This window comes from Eschrichtius robustus, chromosome 11 (genome assembly GCF_028021215.1).
Source record: "Eschrichtius robustus isolate mEscRob2 chromosome 11, mEscRob2.pri, whole genome shotgun sequence".
In the NCBI taxonomy this organism is placed as follows: Eukaryota; Metazoa; Chordata; class Mammalia; order Artiodactyla; family Eschrichtiidae; genus Eschrichtius; species Eschrichtius robustus.
This window is the reverse complement of record NC_090834.1, coordinates 10,333,375-10,358,248: the sequence shown is the minus strand read 5'-3', so window position 1 is coordinate 10,358,248 and position 24,874 is coordinate 10,333,375. Positions and strand designations below refer to the sequence as shown.

The 24,874-nt window shown below is 38.8% G+C and overlaps 1 protein-coding gene across 3 annotated transcripts in view; it reads left to right on the top strand.

Moving 5' to 3' along the window:
* The window catches only part of JHY (junctional cadherin complex regulator), a 61,620-nt gene extending 38,899 nt beyond the window's left edge, over positions 1 to 22,721 (top strand). For 2 of the 3 annotated variants that reach the window (XM_068556370.1, XM_068556368.1), the window contains 5 exons: positions 8,790 to 9,451; positions 13,891 to 14,185; positions 19,529 to 19,609; positions 20,391 to 20,519; positions 22,524 to 22,721. In XM_068556370.1, the coding sequence (XP_068412471.1) occupies positions 8,790 to 9,451; positions 13,891 to 14,185; positions 19,529 to 19,609; positions 20,391 to 20,519; positions 22,524 to 22,721 (1,365 nt within the window). The remainder of the gene's footprint in view (positions 1 to 8,789; positions 9,452 to 13,890; positions 14,186 to 19,528; positions 19,610 to 20,390; positions 20,520 to 22,523) is intronic. The other variant, XM_068556369.1, reaches the window with a different exon arrangement.
* The last annotated feature ends 2,153 nt before the right edge of the window (positions 22,722 to 24,874 follow it).

Genomic DNA, 24,874 nt, shown 5'->3' with positions numbered 1-24,874 from the left:
AGGAAAAACACACCAAGACACATATTAATCAAACTAACAAAAATTAAATTCAAAGAAAAAAATATTAAAAGCAGCAAGGGAAAAACAAAAAATAACATACAAAGGAATCCCCATAAGGTTATCAGCTGATTTTTCAGTGGAAACTGTGCAGGCCAGAAGGGAGTGGCAGGATATACTTAAAGCGATGAAAGAAAAAAACCTACAACCAAAATTACTCTACCAAGCAAGGATCTCATTCAGATTCAATGGAGAAGTCAGACAAAGCAAAAGCTAAGAGAATTCAGCACCACAAAACCAGCTTTACAACAAATGCTAAAGAAACTTCTCTAAGCGGGAAACACAAGAGAAGAAAAAGACCCACAAACACAAACCCAAAACAATTAAGAAAATGGTAATAGGAACATACATATCGATAATAACCTTGAATGTAAATGGATTAAATGCCCCAACCAAAAGACACAGACTGGCTGAATGGATACAAAAACAAGACCCATATTATGCTGCTTCAAGAGACCCACTTCAGACCTAGGGACACATACAGACTGAAAGTGAAGGGATGGAAAAAGATATTCCATGCAAATGGAAATCAAAAGAAAGCTGGAGAAGCAATACTCATGTCAGATAAAATAGACTTTAAAATAAAGACTGTTACAAGAGATAAGGAGGGACACTACATAGTGATCAAAGGGTCAATCCAAGAAGATATAACAATTATAAATGTTTATGCACCCAACATAGGAGCACCTCAATACATAAGGCAAATGCTAACAACCATGAAAGGAGAAATCGACAATAACACAATAATAGTAGGGGACTTTAACACCCCACTTACACCAATGGACAGACCACCCAAACAGAAAATAAATAAGGAAGCACAAGCTTTAAATGACACAATAGACCAGATCTAATTGATATTTATAGAACATTCCACCCAAAAGTGGCAGAATACACTTTCTTCTCAAGTGCACATGGAACATTCTCCAGGATAGATCACATCTTGGGTCACAAATCAAGCCTCAGAAAATTTAAGAAAATTGAAATTGTATCAAGCATCTTTTCTGACCACAACGCTATGAGACTGGAAATCAATTACCGGAAAAAAAACTGTAAAAAACACAAATACATGGAGGCTAAACAGTGTGCTACTAAATAACCAAGAGATCACTGAAGAAATCAAAGAAGAAATTTAAAAATACATAGAAACAAATGACAATGAAAACACGACGACCCAAAACCTATGGGACGCAGCAAAAGCAGTTCTAAGAGGGAAATTTATAGCAATACAATCTCACCTCAAGAAACAAGAAAAATCTCAAATAAACAATCTAACCCTACACTTAAAACAACTAGAGAAAGAAGAACAAAGAAAACTCAAAGTCAGTAGAAGGAAAGAAATCATAAAGATCAGAGCAGAAGTAAGTGAAATAGAAACAAAGAAAACAATAGCAAAGATCAATAAAACTAAAAACTGGTTCTCTGGTCTTCCCTGGTGGCGCAGTGGTTGAGAATCTGCCTGCCAATGCAGGGGACATGGGTTCGAGCCCTGGTCTGGGAAGATCCCACATGCCGCGGAGCAACTAGGCCCGTGAGCCACAATTACTGAGCCTGCGCGTCTGGAGCCTGTGCTCCGCAACAAGAGAGGCCGCGATAATGAGAGGCCCGTGCACGGCAATGAAGAGTGGCCCCCACTTGCCACAACTAGAGAAAGCCCTCGCACAGAAACGAAGACCCAACACAGCCATAAATAAATAAATAAATAAAAATTAAACTTTAAAAAAAAAAAAAAAAAAAGAATATCACCAAACATTCCGAGAAGCAACTGGCCCTGAATCTGATCAGGGACCACTTCTAATCTCTTAAAAACAGAAAAACTGGTTCTTTGAGAAGATAAACAAAATTGATAAACCCTTAGCCAGACTCATCAAGAAAAAAAGGGAGAGGACACAAATCAGTACAATTAGAAATGAAAAAGGAGAAATCACAACTGACACTGCAGAAATACAAAGGATTATAAGAGACTACTACAAACAACTATATGCCAATAAAATGGAGAACCACGAAGAAATGGAAAAATTCTTGGAAGGGTACAATTTTCCAAGACTGAACTAGGAAGAATTAGAAAATATAAACCGACCTATCACAAGTGATGAAATTGAAACTGTTATTAAAAATCTTCCAACAAACAGAAGTCCAGGACCAGATGGCTTCACAGGTGAATTCTATCAAACATTTAGAGAAGAGTTAAGATCGATCCTTCTCAAACTCTTCCAAAAAATTGCAGAGGGAGAAACACTCCCAAATTCATTCTACGCAGCCACCATCACCCTGATACCAAAACCAGAAAAAGGTATCACAAAAAAAGAAAATTACAGACCAATATCACTGATGAACATAGATGCAAAAATCCTGAACAAAATACTAGCAAACAGAATCCAACAGCACATTAAAAGGATCATACACCATGATCAAGTGGGATTTATCCCAGGGATGCAAGGATTCTTCAATATATGCAAATCAATCAATGTGATACACCACATTAACAAATTAAGGAATAAAAACCATATGATCATCTCAATAGATGCAGAAAAAGCTTTCAACAAAATTCAATACCCATTTATGATAAAAAAAAAAAAAAACTACAGAAAATGGGCATAGAGGGAACCTACCTCAACATAATAAAGGCCATATATGACAAACCCACAGCAAGCATCATACTCAATGGTGAAAAACTGAAAGCATTTCCACTAAGATCAGGAACAAGACAAGGATGTCCACTCTCACCACTCTTATTCAACATAGTTTTGGAAGTCCTAGCCACGGCAATCAGAGAAGAAAAATAAATAAAAGGAATACAAATTGGAAAAGAAGAAGTAAAACTGTCACTGTTTACCGATGACATGATACTATACATAGAAAATCTTAAAGATGCCACCAGAAAACTACTAGAACTAATCAATGAATTTGGTAAGGTTGCAGGAAACAAAATTAATGCACAGAAATCTCTGGCATTCCTATACACCAACAAGAAAAAAATCAGAAAGAGAAATTAAGGAAACACTCCCATTTACCATTGCAACAAAAAGAATAAAATACCTAGGAATAAACCTGCCTAAGGAGGTGAAAGACTTGTTGTACTCAGAAAACTATAAAACACTGATGAAGGAAATCAAAGACGACATAAACAGGTGGAGAAATATACCATGTTCTTGGATTGCAAGAATCAATATCGTGAAGATGACTGTACTACCCAAAGCAATCTATAGATTCAACGCAATCCCTAACAAACTACCAGTGGCATTCTTCACAGAATTAGAACAAAATATTTTACAACTCGTATGGAAACACAAAGGACCCCGAATAGCCAAAGCAATCTTTTTTTTTTTTTTTTAACACATGGGTGTTTCTTCTTCCCCCCTGAATATCAGTACCCAAGGGCTGCCAGAGCAATCTTGAGAAAGAAAAACGGAGCTGGAGGAGTCAGGCTCCCCGACTTCAAACTATACCACAAAGCTACAGTAATCAAGACAGTATGGTACTGGCACAAAAACAGAAATATAGATCAATGGAACAGGGTAGAAAGCCCAGAGATAAACCGACATACATATGGTCAGCTAATTTACGACAAAGGAGGCAAGAACATACAATGGAGAAAAGACAGCCTCTTCAATAAGCGGTGCTGGGAAAACTGGACAGCTACATGTAAAAGAATGAAATTAGAACACTACCTAACACCATACACAAAAATAAACTACAAATGGAGGAAAACATAGGAAAAACACTCTTACATAAACCACAGCAAGATATTTTTTGACCCACCTCGTAGGGTAACGGAAATAAAAACAAAAATAAACAAATGGGACTTAATTAAACTTAAAAGCTTTTGCACAGCAAAGGAAACCATAAACGAGACAAAAAGACAACCCTCAGAATGGGAGAAAATATTTGCAAATGAAACAACAGACAAAGGATTAATCTCCAAAAAATACAAACAGCTCATGGAGCTCAATATTAAAAAAACAAACAATCCAGTTAAAAATTGGGCGGAAGACCTAAATAGACATTTCACCAAGGAAGACATACAGATGGCCAAGAGGCACATGAAAAGATGCTCAACATCACTAATTATTAGAGAAATGTAAATCAAAACTACAATGACGTGTCACCTCATGCTGGTCAGAATGGCACGCCAGTCAGAATGACCATTATCAAAAAATCTAGAAACAATAAATGCTGGAAAGGGTGTGGTGAAAAGGGAACCCTCCTGCAGTGTTGGTGGGAATGTAAATTGATACAACCACTATGGAAAACAGAATGGAGGTTCCTTAAAATACTAAAAATAGAACTACCAGATGACCCAGCAATCCCACTACTGGGCATATACCCTGAGAAAACCATAATTCAAAAAGAAACATGCACCACAGTGTTCATTGCAGCACTATTTACAATAGCCAGGACATGCAACCAACCTAAATGTCCATCAACAGATGAATGGATAAAGAAGATGTGGCACATATATACAATGGAATATTACTCAGCCATAAAGAGAAACGAAATTGAGTTATTTGTAGTGAGGTAGATGGACCTAGAGTCTGTCATACAGAGTGAAGTCAGTCAGAAAGAGAAAAACAAATACCGTATGCTAACACATATATATGGAATCTGAAAAAAGAAAATGGCACTGATGAACCTAGTTGCAGGGCAGGAATAAAGAGACAGACATAGAAAATGGACTTGATGATGTGGGATGGGAGGGCAAAGCTGGGGCAAAGTGAGAGTAGCATCGACATACATACACTACACCAAATGTAAAATAGTTGGCTGGTGGGAAGCAGCAGCATAGCACAGGGAGATTGGCTCAGTGCTTTGCAATGACCTAGAGGGGTGGGATTGGGAGGATGGGAGGGAGACTCAAGAGGGAGGGGATATGGGGACATGTGCATGCATATGGCTGATTCGCTTTGTTGTACAACAGAAACTAACACGGTATTGTGAAGTAATTATACTCCAATGAAGATCTATTTTAAAAAATTACTGAGAATTGATGGTCATCCTCATCATTTTCTATGTAAGTGCCCTACACATGCCTAAGATCCTTACTTCAAGCCAAGCAATCCGTCGTCACTTTACCTGTCCACATAGGTCTTGTTGCCCTGAATCGTTTTGTGCTCTCCTGTGAATCTTCACAGATTTTCCAAATCCCATTTCCACTGTGTGCTCAGAACCAGACACAGTACTGAGCTAAGGGTCAGACCCTTGCTGGCCAGTGCAAGAGGGTACACTCCCACCAGCAGAAGATCCTTCCCAGGAAAGGAGCATGCTGTCAGTGGGAAAGAAGAAAGTTCCCCAAATACGTGAGTCTTCAAAAGGATGAAACAGGATGTTTCCTTTCTTGCCTCTAAATAAAATAACTTGCCTCTCTAGACAAGGAAAAGAAATGATAGCATGAAAGATATGTCGCATCTTTGACTTATTTATGTCAACATCCCTGTGACCACATCCTAAGTGATCTTCCCACCTTTCCAAAGAGCTATTCATTTGGTTTTCCTCCAGCACTATCAACAGAGCTATGCCGCTTTTATTCACCTGAGCATAGAGTCCTTCTATACTAGCACTGAAAATTAGAGCTACTGTGTTCTCTAAATTTTATTAATATTATCGAATGGAATGTATAACCCAGACTCAAAGAATGTGTGTTTTGTTGTTAGGAAACACAAAAGAAACTTCAGAGCTAATCTTGGAGCCCAGGCACAACCCTCAGGACTCCAGGGTCGATCAGGGTGACTAAGAACAAGAACGGCTTTTGTTTTAAAGCAGATTAACATTTTGGCTGACATCAAAGCATGCATTCTCCCCTCTGCTTATGTCATGTAAACGGGAAAAGTCGTGAAAGAGAAATAGCCAGATGCTGCCTTTCTCAGGGTTGGGGGCAGACTTCCTTTGGATGGCACAGTAGGAAGGAGCATTAATAACTGAGCACAGATCTTACTGAGAAATTATCATCCCAGCATTAGGCATCAGGAGACCCCGGTGTTAACGCTCCAGCCAAAGGACTCTGCTTTGTGTGTGCTGGGAAAACCTACTGCCATTAAGCAGTTATTCTGAGTGCATGTAGTCCGGACTGATGGTGAGTGTTGGTAACAAAAGAACCCCAGTGAGAGGGGGATGAAATAGAGGATTTCGGTGCTGATGGAGATTAAATAGCCTGAGAATGGCTTTGTATATTAACTTCAGGGAACTAGGGTCTTGCCACCTAAAGAGTGACACCTGATGCCTCAATTGTAGGTAATAAATCTTTAGTAAACCTCAGATCTCAAGTAGGCTGCTCGGAAGGTGAGAGAAATCACACCAAGCCCATAAACGTCTTTCTTTCTGGAGACTGAAATGCCGTCTCTGGGCACTTACATTTACATGAATGGTGGATTTAACACTCGAGGCAATTGAAGTTTCTCCTGAAATGATGAGTCCTTGGCCTTGTTGACAAAGCACCCTGTGAAGAGCACTATTGTCATCTGAATTGTCAGCTGCAAAAGGTATAACATGATTAAGACCAAGTGGTAACCCAAGATTTGGGGTCTGGTACCCCAGGAAAAAAAATTCTTGATAGGTTTTTTTGGTGGAAATGAGAGAGAGAGAGAGAGCTAGACAAGTACAGTCAGATGGCAGCAGAAAAAGAGTTCCTGGTCACTTATTTTTCTAGCAATTTAAAGGCTGAACAAGCATGGTTGGACTTAGAGATTATCATACTAAGTGAAATAAGTCAGAAAGAGAAAGACAGACACCATATGATATCACTTACATGTGGAATCTAAAATATAACACAAGTGAACTTATGCACGAAAGAGAAACAGACCCAAAGACATAGAGAACAGACTTGTGGTTGCCAACGGGAAGGAGAAGTGGGGGAGGGATGAACTGGGAGTTTGGGATTAGCAGATGCAAACCATTATAGATAGAATGGACAAATAACAAGGTCCTACTGTATAACACAGGGAGCTATATTCAAGATCCTGTGATACACCATAACGGAAAAGAATATAAAAATAGATGTATATATGTGTAAAACTGAGTCACTTGGCTGTACCACAGAAATTAACACAACATTGTAAATCAACTATCCTTCAATTTAAAAGAAGGCTGAACAAATATTGAAAAGAATGACATTATCAGCATTAATAAATATCTCTAGGTAATAGCAAAGAGGGATCTTTTTTGAGCTTCAAGAACAGTGATGACAGCCATGAAAAGAGCCGCTGTGTTTCATGAACACACCTACAAGAGTGTAAATAACAATGTTCTTCTGGATCCACTACAAGGAAGGATGCTCTTGGGCTGTCTGTTGGCAGAGCCTCCTTGCCCACATTTCCCCCATGCAGCTCAATATACTGCATGAAAGGAAGGACCCTTCTTAATTGAAATACAGATAGAAAAGGAAGTTTTTTCTTTTTTGGAGCACCGCAGGTAAAAATTTAAAGTTTAGAGGAGCTACTAAGAACCTGGCCAATCCTCCAGAAAGTTCAAATTCTAAAAACTTACTCTAAATTTTGAATTATAAGTCATTCTTACTTGAAAATCTGATATAAGAAGTCATATTGTATATTACTGTTTTAAATTGAATAATCTCAACCTTATCATTATAATGAGATTTCATGAGAAATAGAATACCATTAAATGATATTATACAGGAGTAGGATGAGCCTTAGCAATTATATCAGAAAAGTGAAATAAAAGTTGAACTTATCCTTAAAACAATTAGAGCAAAAACATGATTTATTCAAGTTTTTTTCTCAAATGATCTGGGTAACTTGCATTTTTCGATTAACGTTGCATAGATACAGGCCACAGAGGCTTTTTACATGTGTGTTCAGCAAGGAAGAATTATGTTGCAGTTATATAACACACTGAGGCATATGGTCCTCTGACTGTTTTCAGTAAGCATTTAATCATTCTTTCCAAAGGCCTCTTAACTCAGCTAGTTTTTCACAAAGTAATGAGCGCTTTATTCCTTGGAAATATGTCTAAATGGCTTAGCACAATATAGTTACATAGTGTATCTATTATACCAGGAGTACATTTTGTTGTTACAAGACTTTGGAAAGCATAAAGACGGCTCTGAAATTGAAATATTTCCCCCAGATGTTTGATTGCCTAAGTACAGGCTATATTAAGGAACAGAAGCAAAACAACCCTTGTGGTTTCACAGATGTCCTATCACCGCACAGACTCTTTTATAATTCTCTGAATAAAATCTAATTTGTTTCATCTGGTGAAGAGATCATTTCTAGCTTCTGACCTATATGAGTAAGAAGATCTGATAATCTGAATTGTATTTCATATTAAACTTGTACTTGGTGGGTAAAGCAAATTGTTGATGTTCTTTCTGGATAATATTTTTTTAAATATTCATCTTAGTTAAGATAAACTTGCATGTTTTGATGTTGATTTGCACTTCCGTTGTATGCAGCTCTTTAGAGGTAAAGCTGCTTTTTCCCCCCCATTTGGTAATACTTCATTTTACAACATCTTAAGTCAAAGACTTGCCCTTAATATAATGCCCATTCTAAGCTATTTCTTTCTAGAAAATTCATAATCTGAAACTGCCAGGAGGAACCACTCAGCTAATCACCCTCTCATTGCCCGAAATGAGGAAAGGACCCTCTGTTCTCCTTCTTTATCTCTTTTCAATTCTGTGGTCACCTTCGTAGAAGTCTTAACTCCCAGTTTGAGAAACACTAAAATTTGTGAAGAGTGCCAATCTTTTAACTTTATATTAACTAAAAATATCTTTTTAGGATTACCAGGAACACTGGTCTCAATTTGAAAATGCAAAATCAAGCAGTGGACCCAGAGGTCAATCTTCAGAAACAACCAATGGCCAGCAACCTTCCAGAAGACCAGGCAAGCACAAGATTCGAAAACAGCATAAGCACCGGCATGGCCCAAAGTCTTTGGTGACTGAAGAGCTGGTTGTCAGTCAAGGAAACCAGAATAACTCTTCCAGACAGCAGCAAACCCCAAATAAGCCTATAGATACTGCAGTGAAACAGGAAACAGTCGTGATGATGAATGCCCCGAACAATGATTTACAATACTCAGGTATACCGAGAAGCCAGGAACCCAAAGTAACCTCCAATAAATTTGCTCCACCACACCAGGCTTCTGACAAGGTATTATATAAAAATTCTACCAGGTATCACTCAATGATGAATGTTAATACAGAAAGAGGACACAAAGACCAAGAAGAGAAAAGATTTTCATATCAGCAGCTACACATTGACACTCTTTCCAATATGGACTTGAACTATCTTCATGAACTTACTAAGAAGCATGCATCCCTTAGCCAGAAAGGCTCTCAGTCTGTTTCTAACATAAATGATAATGGATCAACTGAAAATAAGAAGCAACCCAAAGGGACTTATACAGAAACAAAGTATAAGAACTTAGAAATATTATGGTAAGAATTCCTTGTTCTCAAGTGGTTTTCTAGAGTAATGAGAGGCTGCTAGAGAAAGATAGGAGGGGGAGGATGGGGTGGAGGGGCGGGGGGCGTTCATGGCGATGGTCAGGCAAGAGGAAAAATTCTCCTAACGATGTCCTTGCCTCTGATTTCTGCAGAAAATAGTCCACTTCTGATGTATTTCTTTTCTTCTTCCCTGTCTCCTTTACTTTTTCTACTGTCGTTAAACCAGAGGTTGGAGGGAGAAGGGCAGAGGGACCCAGTCAAAAAAGATCAGTATATTTTAAGGGTCGCAATAATGTTCAGAGGGAACAAATTCTCTCCAACTCTGTAATGGTCTATCCTAATAAAATAATCTAAAATACAGAAAAAAAAACACGTGGGTGTAAAAATATCATTTACAACCATATGATATCACTTATATGTGGAATCTAAAATATGGCACAAATGACCCTATCTACAAAACAGAAACAGAATCACGGACATAGAGAACAGACTTGTGGTTACCAAGGGAGAGGAGGGGAGGGAGAGGGATGGACCAGGAATTCGGGGTTAGTAGATGCAAACTATTACATTTAGGATGGATAAACAACAGGTCCTACTGTATAGCACAGGGAACTGTATTCAGTATCCTGTGATAAACCACAACGGAAAAGAATACAAAAAAAAATGTCTATATGTGTATAACTGAGTCACTTTGCTGTACAGCAGAGATTGTCACAGCATTGTACATCAGCTACACTTCAATAAAATATATATATATATATCATTTACAGAAATGACAACAATAATTGAAAAAGGAAATGTTTAATTATAATATTTAATATCATGTAACCATTAAAAACCATGTTTATGAAGAAATGCTTCTATAAAGAGAAAATAGTACAGTGCAAAAATTACACTTAAGGAGTATGAGCTCTACCTACTATGTCAAAATGTGCAGAGAAGATGAAAAACACACCAAAATGTCAATAGTGGTTATTTCTGGCAAGAGAGATTGGGATTATTTTTAATTTCTTCTTTATATTTTCTGAGTTGTCCAAGTTCCCTACAACGTAGATGCATTACTTCTATAATTAGAAGAAAGAAAATTATTTTTAAAATCGGGGTATTTCTCGATATCATTCAGTCAAATGTGTTTATTACATACCTGATATGGCTGAATATAGGACTAAAATGCTATAAAAGATACAAAAGTAGTATGATGCATGGAAACCTTCAAGGAGCTTATTTTCAAAGTAGGGAGACAATTTGACACACATGAATTAATCAGAAGACATTTAAGTGTTCCACTAGGAGGTATGGAATGTACAATTAATAAGATTCGGAATTCGCTTCCTAGAAGAGATAGTGATAGATAGATAGCAGGCATTCTCGTCTTTTTTTCCTGACTTTAGAGGGAGTGAGTCTAACATTTTTGCCATTAAAAATATTTAACTTTTAGTAGTTAGGGAGATAAATAGGAAATGACCTCCTATTCCTATTTATTTCCTGCAAAGAACTTCTATCATAAATAGATGTTTAATGTTATCAAATTCTCTGCATCAATTGAAAATTTTTCTCCTTGAATCCTTTATGTGGCTAAATGTGTTAACAGATTTTCTAACATTCCATCATCCTTTTATTCCTAGGACTAACCCAACTTGTCATACTATTTTAATATATTGCTTGATTTGATTTGTTAACACTGTTTAGGATTTAACATTCACATGCAGGAAGTGAGACTGGCTTAAAATTCTCCAATCTGTCATTGGCCCCGTCTGGATGTGTTATCAAGATTATACCAGCCTTAAAATAATTCCCCCGTTTTATATCCTCCGGGAGACTTCATGTACAATTGGAACTGCTTCTTGAAGATTTCATAGAATTTTCCAGTAAAACTATTTAGTTCTCATGTGTTTTTTTGTTTGGCTTTTCTTTTGTTGTTATTTGTGGGCAGATATTAAACTTTAAACTACTTACATTTTTTTGTGATACTCATGTATTTCGATTAATTTCTACTATCTTAATTTGTCCTAGCCACCCTACTTTTTCCAATACGTATTGTCTTTATTTTTTTAATATTGTCTGTTGAACTGATAGAACTTTCTGCTACTTTTTCCCTCTACTGGTTTGGAAATGCATATTCTCTTTCTATTCTCTTTTTTTTTTTAACTTACATTATTAACTAGTCTAGTGTTAAAATTTCTATTCTTCTGCAGACATATTCAAAATCATCGGATTGTTCTAATCCAGTCACCCTTTGTGTCATACATATTATTTTTTTTTAATAATTAATTAATTTAATTTATTTTTGGCTGTGTTGGGTCTTCGTTTCTGTGCGAGGGCTTTCTCTAGTTGTGGCAAGTGGGGGCCACTCTTCATTGCGGTGCGCGGGCCTCTCACTATCGCGGCCTCTCTTGTTGCAGAGCACAGGCTCCAGTCGCGCAGGCTCAGTAGTTGTGGCTCACGGGCCTGGTTGCTCCGCAGCATGTGGGATCTTCCCAGACCAGGGCTCGAACCCGTGTCCCCTGCATTGGCAGGCAGATTCTCAACCACTGCGCCACCAGGGAAGCCCCATACATATTATTTTTATCCAGCATCTTATATCTCTAAAACTAATCGTTGTTTTATTATTGTTGTATAGAGTCAGTGCTGTTCTAGATTTAACCAGTTGTTTATTATTGTCTTTGCCTCCCATTCTTTTTTCCATTTTACTCTTTCTTCCTGAAGTAGATCCTTTAGAAGTTCTTTCAGCAAGTACATTTCACTGGTAAATTTACCGGAAATTCCTTTACTTTCCTCTCTATCTTAAATTATGTTTAACTTGATAAAGAATTAACCTCTCTGAAAACACTGTTTTTCTATTTCCTGGCTTCTCTATTTCTTTGAAAAGTCTTTTATCAATGTAATTATCATTCTTTTTGTCTTTGTCTTTTTTTCTCTTCTTGGTTTTGAGTTCTGTTTTTGGTGTTCTGAAGCTTCACTGTGATGTATCTAGGTTTGAAATTTGTAATCCTGCTTGTGATTTTTTCTGGGATTCCTAAATCTGAGGGTTCATTTCTTTCATAAATTCTGGAAAATTATCACCCATTTTTCCTTTGAATATTATGTCTCCCAAATTTGCTCCAATTTTCCTTCAGGAACACCAAGTAGATGTATATTTGATTCTCTTATTCTAGACTCTGTGTCTTTTTCACTGTTTCTTATTTCCATCTCTTATCCCTCTATGCTTCTTTCTGAGAAATTTCCTCTAAGTTTCTAAGTCTCTTCAGCTCCAATATGCTCTTTAGTGTATCCACTGAGTTGTAAATTTCAGTAATGGTGTTTTTCATGTCTAGGAGTTCTATATGGTTCTGATTAAAACCTTCCTGTTATTTTTTCAGAATATATTTCTCAGGGTTTTGATTTCTTCTTTCATGTCTTTAATCATTATAAACATGCTTCCTTATGAATGCTATCTAATATTCAATTACCTTAAGTTCTTAGAAATCTACTACTGCTTTGTGTGTGTGTGTGCATGTGTATCTGCTGATTCTCATACTTCGTAGGTTATTTACTCACATGTTCTAGGATTTTGGATTGTGAACTTATCCATCTTATCTGTAGACACCTAGGCAGGCTTGGGTGGGAATGTATCCTTCCAGAGAACTTGCTTCTGCCAGATACTACAGAGGTATCCTTCCTCTAGGATCACTTTATGTTAATTTCTTGGTGTTGGATTTCCATGATTATGTGGGGAAGGTAAATTTGAACCCCAAATATTGTCCCATAGCTATTTACAGGGAATTTTTTTTCCCACCTCAGAGCCTACATTAAGACAGATAGGCTTGCTTTATTGTTGCCCAAGGCTGGTGAATGAGTTTTTCACTAATCTGCCATTTTATCGAGGGTGTAGCTCTTCAAGGGTTACAGCCTTCACGCAGGCATCTCAGTTCTGATTCTCTGCCTGACACAGAGCTAAGATCTCACATATCCCATACCAGTGTTGAATGGTGAAACTCAAGCACTTAGGTCCAAACTCCCTCAAAGAAAGCCATAGCTTCATCTTATCTAAATCTGCTTTAGTTTTAGTTTCTGTTTAGTTTGTGGTCTCTGAAGATGCCCTGTCTCTCTTACAAATCCAACTATCTAATTAAAAGGGCATTTGTTTAATTGAATCCAACCTGTCCAGGTGTTTTGCGGTGGGAATGCCTTTGATTTTTCAGAATGATGTTTTTTTCTATTCTGAATGCACTAAACGAAAGTCCTAAGCAAGAGCTAGAGTATCCTAAAGACAAAATAGAGGATATTAAGAAGTTAATGTGTTTATGAAAAGATTAAGCTAAAGAACATTAATTTGACTGGGGGAGTGATAAAGACATCAAATTAACGGTTCATGAAGACTTTTATGCTACAAGTCTTATGTATCTAGGTTTCATTAACAGCTTTGTGCTTTTTTTTTTTTTTCCTTCAAGGAAGTTCCATTCTTCCTCTGAGAGCCAACCTGGTAGTGCTTCCCCAGACTCACGGCTCACCCGGACGATGCAGCAGCACCAGCAAGCCCTAATGCATCTGACTGAGGCGCATCCCCACGAAGGGGCCTTACCCGGCGTCACGCTTCCACCCATACCGTCAAGGGTGGAAAGTGAATCCCAACTCAGTTCAGAGAGAAGCCAAAGAAACCAAGTGAAAATTAGCCGTAGCAATTCTGAAGGCTCTCTGTTTCAACTGGAAAAGGGGAAGAAGCATAGGAAAAGCAGCAGCATTAAGGTAATAAAAGCATCTTACTTACTTAACCTTTTATTTTGCTAATACACAGGGACCTGGATTTTCATTCTCCTTATCACGGGCCTGGAATAGGGATGCTGCTGGTGCTCCTCCCTCCTCCCCCCTCCTTCCTCCTCTCTAGTCCCCACCCCTTCTCAGCCTTCATCCCACCTCAGCTCCTGCAGTAAAACACCCAGGCCAGCCAGCCAATGACTGAGCTTTCTTCTGAAATGTTTGCTTTACTGAGTTCTGTGTTTACCTAAGATTCACCATGACCAGCACCCTTGGGCGCTTAGGTCTTTCCCATCAGGTCTGCTTTGTTAAATAAGGGAAATGGGGGTGGGAGGCAAAGAGGAAGGTTTCCAGGAAGAAATGAAGGAGCGTTGAAGGAGCCTTTTTATGTCCTTTGTGTTTCTCTACTGTTACAAACAATAAAAACCCCTCAGGAAAGATCACTTGTTTCTAGTGTCAAATAGTAAGGAAAAGGCTGGAAAATGCATTCTGCTTTACTGGGCAACAGGGAAATAGTTGCCCAGTTTACTGGCTAGAAGCAATAGTCCTGTCGTGGATTGGCCCTGCCAGGAACAGACTCTGAAATGGAGATTTGTGAGCAAGAGAGTTACCGGGGAACCACCCCTGTCGGGGAGGGAGGGAGCAGGGCCGGGTGAGGGAGAAGGGGCGGCTTTGAGGCTGGTGCAAAGGATGCCTCAGCCAAGCCCATGAGGGTTCTGAAGTTGGGATGGCCCTTCAGAGGCAAGGAACCCAGATGTTCCCCCACATGGATCAGCCATTGGCTATTGACTGTCTCTGGGGGAGGGTTGTAACTTTGGGCACAGCCGCTCCATCTGGCTGAGGGCAGTTCTTAGGGAGGGACTCGACTGTGAGCCATAGCAGACAACACTCCCAGCAGCTGGGGGACCAGTGGACACCAGTGGGGCGTCCACTATAAGGCAGATTTACGGAGCCATCCTTAGTTCAACTCAACATATATGTGTTGAATTCCTACCAGGAACTGTGTCAGGTGCTGGGATGTATAGCAAACGAGCCACGCCCTGTCCCCAGCAGTATCATGTTGAAATAAGAGAGAGAGATGCACAGTGAACACAGAGGAGGACACATCCCCACCTGCGGGTCAAGCAGAGCTTCAGGAGGTGATCGTGAGGCACCTTAGAGGATGATTGAGAGTTAGCAAAAGAAGGAAGACTGAAAGCATTTCAGGCAGAGGGACCAGTGTGAGCGAATGTTCTGAAGCTTGAGAGAACACAAAGCGTGCTGGGAACTGATGCATTTCAGGGCTGCTGTCACTCAAAGTGGGAGGCGCTGAGTGTCGAGAGGTGACAGTGGAGAAGTCAGTCGGGGACCGGGTCTTCGAGGATCTTGCTCGTCATTGGAAGAAGGAGGGCTCTAATCCCTCAGCTGGTGGGGAGGCAAGGGGGTTGGCGGGGGGCATGGAAGAATTTTAACCACAGTTAGATTAATGTTTTAGAAAGACTGCTCTGGCTGTGGTGTGCAGGGCAGATGCAGGGCACTCCAGGAATAGGGGATCGTGAAGTCAGTGGACACCCACATGGGAGCCTCAGAAAAAAAAGAAAGGGTGGCCTTGAAGAGAAGAAGGGAAAGCTGGACTAGAATGACAGTGGGTCATATTGCAGAGAAGAAAAGGAGGACCAGCTTGGTGTATCCTCCTGAGATAGAACCTCAGAGGTTGATGCTCATGAAACGCCCCAGCCCACTGCCGCCACCTGAGAGCCTAGGCCTCCAGCTCGCTCACAACCCCGGGGTCCTTCCCTCCGCCCCTTCCCACACGCCGACCTGAGGGCTCCTTTAAGCTCCTCATCTGACCCTCCCTCACATCCTCCGTCCTGCCGGGGTACCTAATTCTTGCCCAGGCTGTGGAAACCACTACTGGTTGTTTAGAGCTGGGATGATCCCCAGTTTCACAGTAAATAAGAAGAAATGTGTTCCTGGGTTCATAAGTAACTTATTTTTCCACCAAAACATCATTACTTGACAGTTAATCGTACCTAATCTGAGGTACGATTAGTACTGTTTTCAAGTACTTCATAAATAGAATAGGGTTTGTAGACTGGACTAGGAAGCCAGACACTGTGTGTATTATTATTTCTATAGGGAAATGTATTCAGAGCTTAGGAACCAACACATTCTCAAGGTGAGGGCGTCCTGTCACTCTGGAATTTACGAGTTACCAGGGCCTAAAAAAGAGCTCAAACTCACTACCTCGGAAGAGAACCTTCTGGGTTAGGGTTCTTGCCAACTGTGGATTATTGTTGAAAATGCAAGCTTTTAACAATTCCTAATGAGCAGGGTTTAGTGGAAGTCACGCACTCAGCCATTTCTAATTTTTCATCACCTAATCTCTCTGTGACTCAGACAAGCTATTAATTCACCTGAGCCCCTATTTCCTCATACACACAATCAGAATTGTTCTTTTTATAGATTTGGTTTGACAGTTAAGTGAAATAATGTATTAAAACCTTAGCTTAGTGCCTAGCAAAGAATAGACATCAACTAAATGTTAGTTTCCTTTCCCTTCCTTCTCCTCTTGGTAGTTTGAATCTGTGTTTTACCGAGGGAAGGCAGAGGACAGTACCCAGTGATGGTGTGTATCATGAGACATATAAGATCGGGGAGGGGAGGGAAGAGGAAGAAAGAGAACTTCCACTTCCCACTTCCCAAGCCCTCTTTCCAACTTGGGAAATCCCTGCCTTCCTGCTCTCAGAGATGTTGCAATCCACACGTTTCCATTTCCTCCATCCAAGACTTTCAGCCTACATCCGACAAAGACACAGAAGCACTCTTTGTCCGGGAAGCCATTCCAGAAGCTAAAATGATTTAGAACCGAGCTATTTGTATAGGACAGCAGGTAGCCGGGGCCCCAGGCAGAGGGACTCATTACCCAGGTCATGCCTATTTCCTAGTCAAAGCAAATCTCGTGGTTTCCAAGGGAATCGACTTGAATCACATTAAAAATTCGAGGATTTGTCAAGATAATAGGCCCAAGCACCGTTCCTCTTCTGGCAGTTCTGTTGTGACCAATTTATGAACATTCAGCATTGTCCATGCCACTGAATCCAGACATCAGGCAGTGAGAGATTAACACGGCACAAGTGATGACAAACAGTAATAAAAATATCTACCGCAACCTGCCACAAAATAACTGCTTAAGGAGTTCTCTGACAGCTGTGTTGAGCTGAGCTGCAGTAATTAACTCGTGTGTTTGTTGTCACAGACAATCAGGGTATTGCTGCTTGACTGCTTCTAAGACGAGGTTTATTTGGATTAAGTTCAGCAACCGCAGAGCAAACTTCCTTCACTTGCTGTTCCCCAGTATTTGAGGCATTGTTTTCCGTCCCGTCTCTGAGTAACTTTCTCACCCTTACACATCTGAGGAATGTTCTGGAGGAAAGCCCCGCAGTGTCCCCCACAGCGGGGCATGACCTCTCAGAGTTGAAACAAGTCCTCCCGGGACAGTCAATGTCATTTTCAAGTCAGGCACCTTTTGCCCCACGTTTACAATAAAAGTCACTCTTCTGGCTTGAGAAGACGTGTGATTGATGGCGGGCAGAAACCTTCCACCAGGAGATCCTATGCCAGACTCTGCCAAAGCCACGACCAGTGGACACCAGTTCCAAGGGGTAGATCTGGTCTGGTCAGCCGTCAGCTAGAGCCAGAGTTGGCTGATGTCACCCTGTGTGCATCTCATGCAAAGACTAGCAGCAAACCCCACCGGGGATTTTTTGAAAACATGCTTTTATTTTCCCCCTGTGTTTGGAGACCTAATGAGACTATTATTGTTGATTTAATTTTAAAAAATTGGGGGGGGGCATGGTGCCATTGTGACCTTTTGGTCTTGTAACAGCCAAAGAGAGGTAAATCAAAGTAAATTCTAGGGATTATTTGACTATGAAAGCCTTTTGAAGAGACAGAAAGTAGCTTAGTGGTTGCCTAGGGCTGGAGGTGGTGGGAGGGAAGGGACTGCTAATGGGTATGGGGTTTCTTTTTAGGACAATGAAAATGTTCTAAAATTGGATTGTGGTGACTTTCGCACAACTTGATGACTATACTAAAAACCACTGAACTGTACAACTTCAAATGGGTGAATCTGGTGGTGTGTGAATTTTATCTCAATAAAGCTGTTAAAAAGATTTTTGATGGAAAGAGATCAAACAAAATTACAGCACTGAGAACCAATCAAGATTACTTGAAGCCAACAAGTAAATCCAGGATTTTTCATTGCCAGTCACCCAGAACAAACTCTGTTAGGAGCCATCACTCTCCCTTGAGAATCATCTCTTCACTGGAAGCTGCTCAGCCTGTCAAGGAGTCAGTGGCGTTTGGAGATGACCCCTTCGGGCCACACTCTTTCCTTTGTGTCAGTCTGCAGTGCTAGACCCTCAGTTCTGTTTTTCTGTGACAGCCACGATGTTCATTCGAGGTGATAGTGAGAACTTCAACAGGGATGCAATAAGCAATTATTCATGCTTTACATTACATCTTTTGTGAGTTGGTGGAATGATTAAAGCTAAGCTGCTTCAGACTGGGTATCTGCTGCAAGTAGCAAGTCAGACTTCACGTCAAAAGTGGGAGTTTGGGGAATATCTTAACCTGTCCTACAGTCAGGAGTGCGTTAGTATTTTTCCTGCCTGTTACTGTGCTCAACTGACATAATTTAATAATTAAATAGCCTCGGTCTGTTACTCTGTCCCTTGAAATATGCAATAGTAATAAGCATTATCATATAAAATTATTTGTACCTTTCAAAATATCCAAAATCACACTGAATAAAATGAGTTTCTCAGTGGGTCTTGCTTAGACTCTTAACCCTTAAATGTTTCCTTTCTTTTGAGTATTATGACATTAGACAGGGTGCCCTCTCTTCGAAGCAGTGTGCTTACCTGATTCGTTTAGATCGTCTCTTCCAGGGAAATCAGTTGGTTCAGTGAACAGTACAAAACTAGACATACTACTCATAGCAGCAGCAGCAAATTAGTAATGTATCCGTTATGTTAAAAATGTTAATAACAAAGCAGTATTTTACTCACTTGAAATTTTTTATTTATAATTTTCAGAATTTCAATGTTTTTTATTGCAGAAGTGGAAAAGTCCAAACATGTTAGCTCACCAGCTACAAATTACCAAGGAAACGATTATCAATGACGACCATTAAAATGGAAGAATTGTTGGGAAACACACCCACTGTCCCACGGCCCACACAGGCTGCCATTCTTCATTTTGCTTCTTCCCTTTCTTATGTGGCTATGACAACTTGAGGGTGGGGGACATACAAGTCTTTAAAAGAAACTGTCTCTTTGATTGTATTTTTAGAGTTCCAAGCTGAAAGGTTATCAGAACAGAGACGTGAAGCTTGGAGGCCTCGGACCTGACCTTGAGTCCATCAGAGACAAAGTGAGTGTGATGTACATATAGCATTTCCAGGATTGGATTTGCCCTTTGTCTTCCAGCAAAACTGGATAAAGATATCCCCAGAACCAAGTCCTAATTCAAGTGTCTCCCTCTGAATAGAGACCCTTCTGAAATAGCATTGGTAATAAGCCCCGGGCACTCCTTCTACCATAAAATAAAATTACTCAGCCAATGTTGTTTTATGTATCCACCTTTTAGTTAGTTTTGAAGGCCCAAACAGAAAAGTGGGGCACGTGCACATGAAAAGAGATGTGTGTTATATGGTCGTTGGTCTTTCCCAGTAGAGTTATCTTGATAATACTGAAGAGTGGCTACAGAGAAGACACTCAGGGTAAGAGTTTCCCAAGCCACGAAAAGTGCATCCACTTTATTCTCTTTCCTCTAGTGAAAGGAGATCTTCATTTAATGTGTTTTAACTGCAGTTGCACTCAAGGCATAAAAAGAGAGTAGAGTTCAAAGTTGGAAGCAAAAATGAAAATAAATTGGGTAAACGCAACAAAGAAGAGGCTGAATGTGATTTAGCCACTGTTAAGTGAACACTGGGTGTGCTACTGCAGTGACATTCCCCCCCTCAAGAGAAACTATTTGTAGGAGAAACATTAACTTAACCATTTCACTGCTGTCACCTTACACGCGGTGATCCCATTTCCCCCGTGCGGCTGATACTGTATGCCCAGCTCACTAAAATTAGTGTCAATTTAAATAGAGAACAGAGCGACCTAGCAGGACCTGTGAGTCACCCTCACTTTGTTTCTCTGAACAGATGCAGAAATTAATACAGCAAAAGGAATATGCAAAACAAGTAAAGGAATACAACTTGAAGGCACTATCCATCCCGTCAAAGCCACAAATAGCAAAGACTGAAAATAAATGTGCTGTCCCTCGGCAGAAGGTAAGAAGTTCTCACCAAGGCAATTGTCTTTTTAATTAGAATTAAAGGGAAACCTCTGTGACCTCATGACAATAAATTCCCCACGTTTTTTGAACACACAGGATGATTTAGCTACTACTGTTCCTGCGGCTCCCCATCATTCACAGATACTGATGTAAAAATGATATACACACATATGATGCTGGAAAGTTAGCCTCTTTTTCTCCCTGAAGTTCACTGTTATCTTTAGTCTTCCACATGTTTTCCTCCAAGTATAGTATTTTGAGTTTCTCACACAAAAATGCAATGGTTAGGTGGTTTCGTAGAAAAAAACTAATAATCCTGATTAACCATCAATTTCCTTCTCTACCATTAAATAAGTTTTAAGAAATTAGCATCTTCTTGCCATCTCTGGGTGCTTATGTCAGAGAAAAGTCCTTCACTGTTTCTCTCAAGTTCATTCTCTATATTTTTCCTAAGGGATGGTACTATATAGGTTTCTCTACTCAATAAAAATGATAAATACAGGATGTTCTCCCTCTCAGAAGTCATCCAACTCTAAGTTGTGATGTGAATGAAATACGTTCTATGGAGACACCGAGGTTTGCAGTACAAGTCTCTGCCTCAGTCCCAGTAAGGACATGGGACCCTTTGCATGAGGGACAAGTGACCCTTTGGTGCTTTTAGGAATTTGTACTTCATGTTCTCTTTCACAGACTCTCATATTTTCTATCTATTGCCTTTCTTCCTCAGACCTTGAAGACCTCAATCCACTTGATTGAGTTTCCATGATGCCACTTTTTCTTTTTTTCTCCAGTCCATTATTTGATCATGAAGAGATTCAAGGCAACAAGTCTATAATTAGAAATTCCAATAGAAGTCACCTACACACACTGAAAAGTCTGGAGTTTTTCTGTTTTGGAGATTTTTCCCCTTCTAGGACCTACATATACTATCCATTCCCATTTTAGCCCTCAAGAAACTCTTATTAAACTGTAAAACTGGGGGTGGGGAGAGATAAATTAGGAGTTTGGGATTAACATATAACACAACTATATATGAAATAGATAAACAACAAGGACCTACTGTATAGTACAGGAAACTATATCCAATATCTTGTAATAACCTATAATGGAAAAGAATCTGAAAAAGTATATATATATATATATATATATATACACACACACATATATATATATATACACATACACACATATATATGTGTATATATACATGTATATATATATATATATATAACTGAATCACTTTGCTGTACACATGAAACTAATACAACATTGTAAATTATACTTCAATTTTAAAAAATGGTTAATTTTAAAAAAGTAAAACATATAAAGGCAGATTTAGAAATCATATTCAGTAATCTCATTTTTATTGTAATGCCTGTCAGAACTGACATCACTGAAAAAAAGACTGCCTTTTTTTTAGTATCCAGGTGTCTATAGATACGCTAAAGAAAAGGAAAAAAAAATTTTCAACCTCTAATAAATAATTGCCAGAGTTGTAAGAACCCAGAAACAAGAATAGTTGGTGTAATACTGGAGACTCAGTTTTATCTCAACTACAGTGATGTCTTTGGTCTCAACCTGTAACAAGTCCTCTTTGGATGGAAAGGTCAGTTAATATCTCCTTAATAGAGGTTTGGTTTTAATAAGACTGCCAGAAGCTAAATAGATCAAACACATAAGAAATCTATTTTCAAGCACTTGAATAAAACTCAGTTTTATAAAGAAAACATCCAGAGTCACAACTGTACATATCATTCTTCAACTCTCTTTTTTTCCACAGCATTTTGTCACATGGCTAATTTATTTTGTTTAAGCTGTGCGTTATATTGCAATATTTGTATTTTCCATTTGGTCTCCATTTCCATCCATTCCTTAGTACATTATTGTAGCAATAGTCTCCAATTATATTATCAATAAACCTTTCCTAAGACTAGATTTAATTTAAGGAATCCAGGGTTCACTTCCCATCTCAAATAAAATTTTATCTTTTTGCTTTTAGGCTTTGGAATATGCTAAGACCATCCCCAAACCCAAACCTTCAAATCTGAGTGATCAAGCCTCAAAGGAAAAGAAAAATCCAACCCATGCTGGAAAAGAAGACATTTTACCTGAAATCTCACTGCTGGAAGTACTGCAGAACAGACATGAAAGGGAAAAACAGGCTGTGGCTGCTTTTAAAGCCCTTCACATTGTATAGACAAGATATGACCAGAGATGCCCAGGGAATGGATTTGGAGAAGAGAAGCTCCAACCCACTGCTCTGCACTGAGAGTGATGACCTAGCATCATCTAACTGCAGTCCATGTTTGCTTCATACAGGATTTAAAATATGGGGCCCTATTACATTACGGCGCCATATTTTACTTTCCAGGAAGAAAAACTATTTTAATTATTTATTTTCAAATCAGTTAATATTGGGGCTGAATAAGAACTAGGGAATAAAGCCTTTTGGTTTTATACTGGATCCTTTGATTTCTTTTTGGTTTTATATTGGCTCTTCTAATTTCTTAAATGATCGCTACCCTTTCTTAGCATAATGAAACTCTTAAAGTTACCCAGAAATAAATGTATCTCCTTGTGTTTCTTTCTCATTTTTCTGATTAAAAACAAACTATAAACACTTCAGTTTCTATTGAAAAGAACTCAACTTGGACTGAACACCGGTAAATTTTGCGATATCATTTCCAAAATATTTCAAAAATCTCTAAATTTAGCCAAGGGTTTATATGTAAAATTTTAAAAATGAAAGTGCTTCTAGATGTGCTACTCAAGTAAAACAAATCTCAACGTTGTTCTAACAGAGCATCAAGATGTTAATTAGAAATCCACCAAGTCCAAAAGCACTCAACTCGGGCACCTCTGAGAGAGACAGTTTCTCAACGCTGCTGACTCCAAGTGTATAAATATGCTGAACATCTTGCCATTAAAAATATCTTAAAATATCATCAAATGTGTGCTTCCACACAAAAACATTAGGTAAGACAAAAACATCCCTTAGTTTACTACTGAATGTCAATATTAATAAATATTTTTTCCCTTTTAAAGAATCTTTTGAAACTGCATAAACATTGTGAAATTCCCAGCTCTTAAAATAGTCCCTGGGACTATTTTAAATCCTATTAAATTAGGATTTAAATTTTACTTATTTGCTTGCACTAGATGGGCATTGCATTCTTAGATGGCTACATCCAGAAATAGACACATTTAACAATAATTTAGGGAAAATCTGTTTCTCTATACAGGTGGCATAAGGACTGGCTTTGGAGATTTATTCCTATATTGTACACATTTTACATATACCACAATGTGGTAGAAAAGCTGCCTGTACAAAACTTTTTCTTAATACTGGAAACAGCATTGAAAGTCTGAAAAGATAACAAGTATCTGAAGATAAACAGTAAACTGGAGAATCATGTTTCAGTAGTATTTGGAAAATCATAGTACATATGAGGAGTTAGTTCAGGAAAATCACAGCCCAAGCTGCTCCTAAAATGTATCTGTAAAAGAAGAGGACCCTTCAAGGTACATGTTTAAAGACTTTTCTAGAAACATGAGATAGAATGATTTTTTTTTCCCTATATTTTTAAACTTCCCTATATTTTAAAACTTGCTCTGGAAGCTAAAAATAATGCATAAGAGACATTTCCATATTTCATTTTTAAAGGGACAGGGTAAATTTTTTAAACATTCCATTTCTACTAAATTATCTTAAAGGAATTTAGAGCTTGGAAGGGGTTTATCTTGTTCAAGTGCCAATTTTTCAGAAGAGGAAATGGAGATCAAGAAAGGATAAGTGACTCTGAAGTCCTTCAGTCCTACAATGGGAGACTAGCCAGGTCTAAACTCCAATCTTTCAACAGCAAGGACAGCACTATTTGATTATCTGTTTGTGGGAAGAGAGTTCTTGTTTTTCTGTGTGGGCAAGGAGGATGTAATTATATATTTCAATTTGGGACATGAACTTCCATCTTTTAAGTTCCATTTTTAGAAATATGCATTACTATCTACCTTGCATTTTTAACATGTACAGTCTGGCAACTTCATTACTACATTGATGAAGTTGTAAGAGACGTCTACAATGCAACTCAAATGTTGACCAATAAAAGAGACACTATTTCAATTTTTTTTTCAGAACATTTAAATACCTCTCCCTAACTGTTTCTCTCAGCCTAAGCATTAAATCCTTCAGGCACTTTCACACCTACTATTAAGAATCCACACCCAGCTGAAGCAGGATCAATGATCCAGTTGATATCAAACAACATTTCACAGGAACTTTACACTCAAGGCAAAGCTTTACCATCCAGTATATATGGCCCTAGAGCAATCAAAATTCTTTGTATACAAACA